The sequence below is a fragment of the Mus caroli genome, unplaced genomic scaffold, assembly GCF_900094665.2.
Source record: "Mus caroli unplaced genomic scaffold, CAROLI_EIJ_v1.1 scaffold_8726_1, whole genome shotgun sequence".
Classification (NCBI taxonomy): Eukaryota; Metazoa; Chordata; class Mammalia; order Rodentia; family Muridae; genus Mus; species Mus caroli.
This window is the reverse complement of record NW_018391304.1, coordinates 9,847-20,670: the sequence shown is the minus strand read 5'-3', so window position 1 is coordinate 20,670 and position 10,824 is coordinate 9,847. Positions and strand designations below refer to the sequence as shown.

The 10,824-nt window shown below is 36.8% G+C and overlaps 1 gene segment (V, D, J or C); it reads left to right on the top strand.

Moving 5' to 3' along the window:
- The first annotated feature begins 1,693 nt into the window (after window positions 1–1,693).
- LOC110289101 lies at window positions 1,694–2,271 on the top strand. The segment is given in 2 exon segments: window positions 1,694–1,783; window positions 1,961–2,271. Coding segments are annotated over 2 exon segments (360 nt in total).
- Window positions 2,272–10,824: the final 8,553 nt, after the last annotated feature.

The following is a 10,824-nucleotide window of genomic DNA, read 5'->3' as shown; positions in this document are numbered from 1 at the left end:
CCAATCCTAAATCTGATAGGGCACAATCACACTTCCATTCAGTCACTAACACAAGTCCTAGAACTGTAATTACATGATATTATAAAACAAGAATTACCCTTTTTCCACAACCTCACCAGCATCTGCATCACCTGCATTTTTTTTTTTTTAATTTTAGCCATTCTGAGTTGTGTGAGATGGAATCACAGGGTTGTTTTGATTTGCATATCCCTGATGACTAAGGATGTTGAACAATTCCTTAGGTGCTTTTCAAATATTTGATATTGCTCAGTTGAATATTCTTTGTTAATTTCTGTATCCAGTTTTTTAATAGGGTATTTGGTTCTCTGGAGTCTAACTTATTGAGTTCTTTGTATATATTTAATATTCGCCCTGTATGAGATAGTGGATTGGTAAAGTTCTTTTCCCAATCTATTGGTTGCCTTATTGTCCTATTGACAGTGTCCTTTGACTTATAGAAGCTTTGCAATTTTATGATGTCCCATATGCAAGTTCTTTTTTTTTTTTTTTTTTGGTTTTTTGAGACAGGGTTTCTCTGTGTAGCCCTGGCTGTCCTGGAACTCACTTTGTAGACCAAGCTGGCCTCGAACTCAGAAATCCACCTGCCTCTGCCTCCCGAGTGCTGGGATTAAAGGCGTGTGCCACCACGCCCGGCTCATATGCAAGTTCTTGATCTTAAGGCATAAGTTATTTTTTGTTCTGTTCAGGAAATTTTCCCCTGTGCTCATGTTCTCATGACACTTACCCACATTCTCATCTATTATTTTCCTTGTATCTGGTTTTTGGCATAGCTGATGGGATTGCAGGCTTGTACAACCACTCTGGAAATCACTTTTGTTTCCTTAAATGGTGAAATATAAAGCCCACGTTCACAAAAAATAATAGAAGATATCTCCTTCTGTAGTAAACAGAGTAAGACAAGCGACTAGCTACTAAATACAATGAAAGATGAAAATACGTCTTATTCAGAAAGAAGCTAGCCATTTAGTTAGAATAGTTTCCTTAGAAAGGCATACTTAATAAGTAACTTGATTTCAACAATTCTTAGGTCAGTATCTCTCAATACATCTATCTATTAACAGATTCTCTCAGTTGTTTTTCATAATAGTTGATTAAAAAATGGAAGAATTATTTCATGAATGGAGGAATGAGAAATCATACCTAAGATCTAGAGACATAGTCATGCTTCATCATGGCCATGCTGAATTTAACATTATAGGAAGATAATTAAAACTTTATCTAAAGTAAATTAAAACAATTTTTAAATAATTCGTTTTATTCACTTTTCAACACTATATTTTCCTCCTTCTCCTCCCAGTGCCCACTCATTCAAGTCCTTCCCCATTCCCTCAGTCTTTGCTATAAGTGAATTGTTTGATCAAGCTTAGACTGAAATTTCCAGACTCTGAGGCTGTCGATCTTTATAAATAAATGTAATTTATTTGAAAAGTGCTCTCAGATTCTCTCAGATAATAAATAGAACAGGAATTAAACAGTTTCAGGGCACATGAAATACTGAGAATGGTGATTATTCAGAGTAGTTTTAGATGAGTGCATCTTCATGAACCTACAGCCCATATTCTCCCATGTGTTTATAAGCCAAGAACTGCCTAGACTGTATCTTGCTATTTGCATATTTCATTTTCAGTAACCACAAATATCTCACAGTTGGTTTAGAGCAAAGTACTTATGAGAATAGCAGTAATTAGCTAGGGACCAAAATTCAAACACAAAATGGATTTTCAAGTGCAGATTTTCAGCTTCTTGATAATCAGTGCCTCAGGTAACAGAGGGCAGGAAATTTGAGATCAGAATCCAACCAAAATTATTTTCCCTGGGGAATTTCAGTCTAAAATATAGTTTTTTTCCTTTTTCTTTCATCTGAATGTTGGGAAGTATAAAATTATTTTTGTATCTCTATTTCTACTAATCCCTCTCTCTCTATTTTGCTTTTTTCTAGTCATAATGTCCAGAGGACAAATTGTTCTCACCCAGTCTCCAGCAATCATGTCTGCATCTCCAGGGGCGAAGGTAACCATAACCTGCAGTGCCAGCTCAAGTGTAATTTACATGTACTGGTACCAGCAGAAGCCAGGATCCTCCCCCAAAATCTTGATTTATCACACATCCTACCTGGCTTCTGGAGTCCCTGCTCGCTTCAGTGGCAGTGGGTCTGGGACCTCTTATTCTCTCACAATCAGCAGCATGGAGGCTGAAGATGCTGCCACTTATTACTGCCAGCAGTGGAGTAGTAACCCACCCACACAGTGATACAGACTGGAACAAAAACCCTCTAAGTCCTTAGGTTCTAGCTACTTCCTCTTAGAAAATAAACTGTGGCCAGTGGTTTGATTGTAGTAGTCCAAACAACCTGTTCTGCTTAAAAATGTCAATTGCATATTTAGATGAATGTCTCTATAATATTCCATTGTACTTCAGAGCTGTTCTCAAATAATTTACATTTCCAGTGTTTATTTTTTCCTAATTTTTGTTCTGTTTGTTGAAGACAAGTGTGGCAGTCTCTTTTACTGGTGTTCCCATGAACTTTCACATCTAGTTTCTGCTTCTTTCACTGATTTTAGAAAATCTTGGTTTGTGTTTTTTCTTCAGGATATTTATTTCCTCACAATACACTGCTTTTGTTATCCTACAAAAAGTAGTATCCATCCTAATATATTTTCTGATTTTTATTAGTACACCTTCTTTTCCACTAAATTGTCCTGTTAATATGTGCTTAAAATAATTTTCTCTCCAAATTAAAAAAAAACAAAAAACAATCTACTGACAGGCCTATATATTTTCTTTCTATTCTCATGACACGTAATCAAAACACTCTACTAATAAAGAAACCAAGAAGGCAATAGAGAACTAATAAATGAACATTTATTTTTCTTATATCTATCATCTATCTATCTAACTATCTCTCTATCTATCATCTATTTGTCTGTCTGTCTATCTATGAATCTATTTGTGTGTACCTTAATATACATAATTAAAATCATAAAGAAAATGTAATATTCTAAAAAAGGCCAATAAATTAAAATATGTGTATTGTCAATTATATTTAAATTTAAATTGCAGTTTAATTAAATTTAAATTACCCTTAATAAGAACAGGAATAATTATGTAATAGTTTATATTCAATTTTCCATTATAAGGTGTTGGTATGAAATCCATAGGAGAAAGGGCCACCATCACAGGAAATCAAGATATTAAGGTGTATTTAGCACATTTTTCATATGTTATAATTTTTGAAGAAAGATTTTTCAGAATCAGTTGTTTGACTTTTATTCTACTATGCGAAGAGGATCATGGGTTTATGAGTAGACCTGATTGCACAGAAGAACACGGCATCAAGCAAAATCTATACACGTCGAAACCAAAAAGGAAATACTTTTACATTTATGTGTTGCCAAACACTACATGAAATTTAGTGCTTGGCACTTTTTTTCTGGTTAGTGCTATGCCTACTGTGGTTGTTTGAATAAGAATGGATCACATAGTTTCATATTTTTAAATATATTTCAAATATTTCTTAGTAAGAAACCCTATTTGATAGGATTTAGAGGCATGGCCTTTCTGGAAAGTGTGTCACTGCATTAGACTCTGAGGTTTTAAAAGCCTAATCCAGGCCCAGTATTTCTACTTTCTGGTCACTTGCTGATCCAGATTCCATACTCTCATCTCTCATGTCTGACTTGGTGCAGCCATGCTCCACAATATGAAGATAATGAACTAAACACTAAGCAGGTCCCAAATAAAGGCTTTCTTTGGGAGGGTTTTTGTGGTTATGATATCTCTGCACAGCAATATAATACAACCAGAAAATCCAGTGATCTAGAAAGGTCATTAGAAAAATGTTGAATCTTGAGGCATCAGTGAATCAGCAAGTCAGTTCTCCATTTCCTCACTTTCTCTCGTGTCTTCTAGAAGAATATTTGTCAGGATCTTTTTTCCTTTCTATGATGTTCTGTGGACATGCTTAATGATCAACCCTCCCACGAGATATAAAATCAGAAAAGGAGGATTCAATGTTCACAGAAACCTGTAGGAAGAGATGGACAGGGAAACAGACTAGAAAAGCACCCACAGAGATGCTGTATACACCTAAGTCCATCAATATCCCACCTTGAACTTGTAGGGAAATGTGGGGAAAATGAGTCAGAGAGCCTACATTATCAGTTTCAGGCAAGACTTGTCATCTTGGGAAGCACATAATCAACCGAACTTTGCATAAGTATCTCTATGCATCATGAACAAGCCTTTGGATATTAAAAGTTTAGATTCTAGGGTTAACAATGTGCACAATTTTTTCCAATTATAATTGTATGTCATTAGATCTATTAAAAACTACTTTTAGATCAATAAAACCAATTAGTGAGGGCTAATAAATATCCACCTTTATTTCATGAAGTAAAGTAATGTTATATCTAAACTCTACAGCTAACGATGAGGATGAGGAGATTCTAATTTTCCTGTTTTGATGGAAACTTATTAATTATTTTTTGATAGTTGTTTATTGTCTTCATGAAGTGTAATCACAAGGATGCCTAAGATGCCCTAAGGCACTAATCAGAGGATATATCATGATGCATGAGATACTCTTTTTTTTTTTTTTTTTTTTTTTTTTTTTTTTTTTGGTTGGCTTGGTTGGTTTGATTATGGTTTTGGATTTTTGATTTTAAGGAGAGAAGATTTAAGGAATGCTTAATTACACTGGAATATCTGATTATTTTCATAAGCAGCAACTCTCCCTCACTCGTACAACTCCATGAAACCAAATCACAGGTTTCTCTAAGAATTTTCACTCCCTAGCACTTAGTCTCACATAGCTGGTGTCTCTAAGAGTTTTATTTCTCCCATCATTTTTTCTATCATAAATTTGACATGAGAGTTTTATTTCCTTTTACTAGAAGACAGTTTATCAATTATATTTATACCACACATATGTAGTGGTACGTGACCAATGAATCCTAGTTATTTAATTCCATGCATGTTATTTGGCCTATGTGTTTTGTCAAAAATAGTTAGGGATTTTGATATGTAGAATTCTTAATGAAATGATATAGTGGAATTAATGCAATCATAATGGTTCACCACTAACTAGGGATTGCTGTCATATTCAGAAAAGGCCTGATAACAAAGGAAATACTGAGGGAAAGATTAGGGCTTTGGGTACAAACTACTCACTTTGGCTCTCTGGAGGGACATAGTCATTCTTAATCCTTGATTTTAGCTCAGTGAGATTATATTTTCACCTTAGGAACTTTAAGATATTCAAATAGAATTGCTTGATTTCAATGATATTATAGGAATTAGTTAAAAGAGCAAAATGGGTTTTACCCAAGGATGGAGTGTATTTTATAGAACAGACTCTGATATGAGTCTTTCTTCTTATATATGAGTGTTTTTTGTTGGGAGACATAGAGTATTTCACTCTGGGAAAAGGTACAGCCAAAGGTATTTTACATAAACAGTTTCTTGATGACACACATTTGTCATTTCTGTCCTTATTGAGGTAGGCTCTCACAGCATGAGACTTGAAAGAGATTAAAGGCTTATTTCAGAGAAATGTTGGTTCATTTCTTCACTTATTAAATACACACATTAGAAATAAAAGTTATAAAGCTACATACAATGAGTAAGTCAGAGTGAGTCAGGTATGTGTAGGAATAGAATAATTTCCTGGAATACAGATTGTCTTATATTGTACATATATCACTTACACCAACATTATCACCTACACTGAAATACTTAGCATCCTGGAACAATACCTGTTTATAGCTTTACTCCTTAACATGGAAATTTCTAATCCCATATCAACATATAATGATTCCCTTGTTAACAAATGCACCCTGAAATGTACAATAAAATAGAGGTAGCTGCTCAAACCAGTCTTGACTGGATTTGGGTACACAAGGCAAACTCTCTACTCCTAGTGAAATTTTAAGAAAAAAAAATCTTATTTATTATAATAGTATAATGTATAGGCCAATTCTCTGTGAAAGAATTCTGATCATATTTTTTCATGGTAGTTATTTAATGTGTATCTGTCATCGTGTAGCACTTCACACAGGGTTCCTTTATAAACAAGCATGGAGTAGAAAATGTAATAAATCAGAGTGGTTAAAAAGCAATACTGAGGTCTCTTTATTTCAGAGAAGAGGGCTATTATTCCCTTTCATCTCTTAATAGAAACATTTTTTTTGTCTAAATATTCCTGGAATCCAGATACCCAAATAGTGGCAAGTTTTCCCAGTGCCTTAAGGTTTCAAAATCATTTGAAAAGGCTGAGATCAATAAGGAAATATCAGCTTGGAAGGGAAAGAAAATATATCATTTGGGTTTGGGTTTTTTTTCCTGGCAGGGGTGGGAGGTTGTGATCTTAGTTACCATTTTATTGCTGTGAAAAGACAGCATGACCATGTAAATTTATAAAAATAAACAAACAAAAAATATTAGGAGTTTGCTTAAATTTTTATTAAATTATTTCATTTGTTTACATTCGAAATGCTGCTCCCTCCCAGTATGCCCTCCCAAACCTCTCCCCCTTGTCTCTGAGTTGATTCTCCCCCAACACCCATCTCACATCCCCACAAGCATCCCCCTTACCTGAGGCAACCTGTCTCTATAGGATTTGGTACATCCTCTTGCACTAAGACCAGACAAGGCAGTCCTCTGCTACATATGTGCCAGGGGCCATGGACCAGTCTATGCCTAGTGTTTGGTTGGTTACATAATCTCTGGGAGATCCCAGAGGTCCAGGTTAGTTTATATTCTTGTTCTGTCTATGGGTTGCCATTGCCTTCAGTTCATTGAATCCCTCCTCTAAATCTTTCACAGGGGATGCTGACCTCAGTACAATATTTGGCTGTAAATATCTCCTTCTGTCTCAGTCAGCTGCTGGTAGAACCTCTCAGAGGACTGGCATACTGTCTGTAAGTATAATATGGCATCAGTAATAGCGTCAGGGTTTGGTCCCTGACCATGAGCTGGATAACAAGCTGGGCCAATCACTGGATGGACTTTCCTTCAGGCTGGGATACATTTTTGTTCCAGAATTTCCTTAAGCTAGGAACCATTCTGGGTCAAAAATTTTGAAGATGGATGGGTGGCACTCTCCCGTCTACTCCTGCTTCACTATCCTAGCATTTCTCTACTTTGGTGTATCGAGTCTCTAAAAGACTAAAGGCCTCTGCTCCCATTGATGCCCAACAAGGACATCCTCTGCTACATAAGCAGCTGGAGCCAACGATCCCTCCATGTGTATGCACTGATTGGTGGTTTAGTCCGTGGGATCTCTGAGGTATCTGGTTGGTTGATAGTATTGTTTATCGTAAAGGGTTGCAAACTCTTTCAGCTCCTTCAGTTTTTCCCCTAATTCTTCCATTGAGGTCCTCAGGCTCAGTCTGATGTTTGGGTGTGAGCATCCACATCTGTATTGGTCAGGCTCTGGCAGAACATCTCAGTGGACAGCCTTACCAGACTCCTCTCAGCAAGTGTTTCTTGGCATCAGAAATTGGGTCTGAGATTGGTGTGCACTGTATTATGTTATTCTGTACTTTTTGGCTAATATCCATTTATCAGTGAATACATACTGTTCATGTCCACTTGGGTATAAGTTATCTCACTGAGGAAGACATTTTCTAGTTCCATCCATCTTCCTAGATGAAGTCAATCTGAGGCAACCCTGCCATTGTGAATGGTTTCATTAGGACTAGGAACAGATTTCATGTTGGCAGAATATAACAATGAACATACAAAATCCAATAGTTAAATGGGCATTTGTTAAAGAGCTTCTTCAGTTTTCAAGACAATGTTTATGTCAAGAGGGAACAGATGGCAAGGTCAGTAATCGGAGGCATGTAAGGAGCACCAGGGTTAAATATGTGCAAAAATATCTCATGATACTTTGATGAGAAGTCGAGAAAGGTAGCCATACAAAAGATCTTAAGGAGCAGTTACCAGGCTCTGACCTCCTCAGTATGCTTCTGTTGAAAAGAAAAAACAGGATTCCATAGAATATTTAAGGGACACCGATGTTGATTCCAGAGTGGAAGAGTCAAAGATTGAGGATAAATGCCATGAGGCACAGTTTACAATCTGGTTTCAAGCACCTTCTGAAACAAAGCATCATGTTGAGACTTGCTCAGACCTACCACATTGTATAAATAAGACAGAGAGGGTGTTAATGAGCTTTAAAGGCTTTCCCTGGAACATACTGGCATCTACCATTCAAACTTAAGCCAACTCTCTATCCTTTGACCTTCCCTTTGGTTAACTCTATACCTCTGTGCTTAGGTTCCATCCATGTCTGTTGCCCTCAATGTCAGCTCTCAATTTCCCTGCTTCTACTTTCTTCTTTCTAGATCAGTCTGTCAGTATGGAAGTTTTAACCCCTGCTTTTTGCCCCAGCTCTTGGTCATCAGATCTTTATTATGACCAATTAGCTGTATCACAACATCTGATATATCTCTTTGGTTACCTAAGACTTTGAGGGTTGTTATACATATGAACCTAGTGATAGGCCATAAATATGAAATACCAAAATTCTGCTAACTATTAGCTTTTTGGTACAGAAACTAACAATTGAAATTCTGAGAATACACAGAAGAGGCTCCCACCTGTAGACAGACAGGACCCACATTAGAGGGATAAGGACTCTAATGCACTCAAAAATCTCTCATCCTGAAATTGTTCCTGTTTAAAACAATACAAGAACAAAGATGGAAGAGAGACTGAGGTAATGGTTAACCAATAACCGGCCCAACTGGAAACCATTCTCATGGGCAAATGCCAATCCCTGACACTATTAATGATATTCTGTTATGCTTGCTGGTAAGGCCTAGCATAACTGTCCTCTGAGAGTTTCTACCCAACAACTGACTGAAACAGATGTAGATACTCACAGCCAAACATTGGACTGTGGTAGGGGACTCTTATGCAAGAATTGGGGAAATAATTGAAAGCCCTGAAAGGATAGAAATTCCATTGAAAGAGTAACATTGTCAACTAACCTGGACCCTTGGCAGCTCTCATAGACTTAGCTACCAACAAAGAGCATACAAAGGCTGGACTGAGTACCCTGTTACATAGGTCTGCCTTGTTCGGTCACACTAGACTTGATATTCCAGGATGGCTGATAGCCAGGAGTGCTACCCTTTCAGAGAACAAGGGAAGAAGAAGGAGTGAGAGACTCTGTGAGAATATACTTGGAAGGGGGCAGCATTTGGGATGTAAATAAACACATTAATTAATTAATTAATTAAAAAATAAAATACCAAGAAACAGCTTTACAAACTGTGAAGAAAGGTTATCAGAACATGGCATAGTTGTGTGAAGGAGCTCTAATTCTCTTCCATTTCTCACATGGAATTAGTTGTGCTTCAATGTTTAAGGACATATAGCCTCATCATCACACATGGAATGAGACAGAAGATGAGTGGGTCCTTTCTAATAGTCTGGGATGTTATAAATGCAGTAAGGATACAAACATTCTGTCTTTAATAGTGGCACAGGAGACCTCATCCACCCTTGTGTGTCAGCCTTTTTCTATTTATGTGATGTGATTTCTATTTCTGAGAAGAGCCTAGCATGATTTCATACAACATGTTGTTACATTTTCAAAGATTTACCAACAGAGATTGATATATGAGACTACACAATTTTGTATGCTCAGCCACTAATTCTACCCTTTAAGTAAATATTTCTTCTTAATAGTGTAGGTATTTATAAGTATTTTTTTGACACATGGTTTCTCTGTGTAGCCCTGGCTGTCTTGGAACTCACTTTGTAGACCAGGCTGGTCTGGAACTCAGAAATCCACCTGCCTCTGCCTCCCAAAGGCTGGGATTAAAGGCATGCACCACCAAACACAGCAGAGAGGCTATACGTGTTATAATAAAGAAACAGTAAGAGACTTTGTATGCAGAGTTATAGACCATAGGGATATTGTGAGAAATACATAGTTGATTTTGTGCTTCCTCCTATTGGAATTACAGAACTCAAAGTAATATATTCATAGGGTGCTGTTACAATATCCTATCCACATTCTAGGAACAATTCCATATTTAAAGATTCAGCAATTCCTTTTTTTGTTGTTTGTTTGTTTTTTGGGTTTTGTGTTTGTTTTTGTTTTGTTTTAGAGACAGGGTTTTTCTGTGTAGCCCTGGCTGTCCTGGAACTCTGTAGACCAGGCTGGCCTTGAACTCAGGAATCCACATGCCTCTGCCTCCGAAGTGCTGGGATTAAAGGTGTGTGCCACAAATGACCGGCCAGCAAATTCTTAATACAAAAGTAAAACCATAGTAGAAAGCTTGTATTCAATACAAATTAATAAGGGAAAAAACCAGAATGCTGTAAAATGAATCCATGGAGTACTTTAAGAATAAATGCAGGAGCTAAAACCATCCAGTGGAAAAAAGACATTATTTTCAACAAGTGGTGCTGGCACAACTGGCAGTTAACATGTAGAAGAATGCGAATTGATCCATACCTATCTCCTTGTACTAAGATCAAATCTAAGTGGATCAAGGAACTCCACATAATACCAGAGACAGTGAAACTTATAGAGATGAATGTGGGGGAAAGCCTCGAAGATGGGGGCACAGGGGAGAACTTCCTGAATAGAACAGCAATGGCTTGTACTGTAAGATCAAGAATCGACAAATGGGACCTCATAAAATTGCAAAGGTTCTGTAAGGCAAAAGACACCGTTAATAAGACAAAAAGGCCACCAACAAATTGGGAAAGGATCTTTACCTATCCTAAATCAGATAGGGGACTAATATCCTATATATATATATATATATATATATATATATA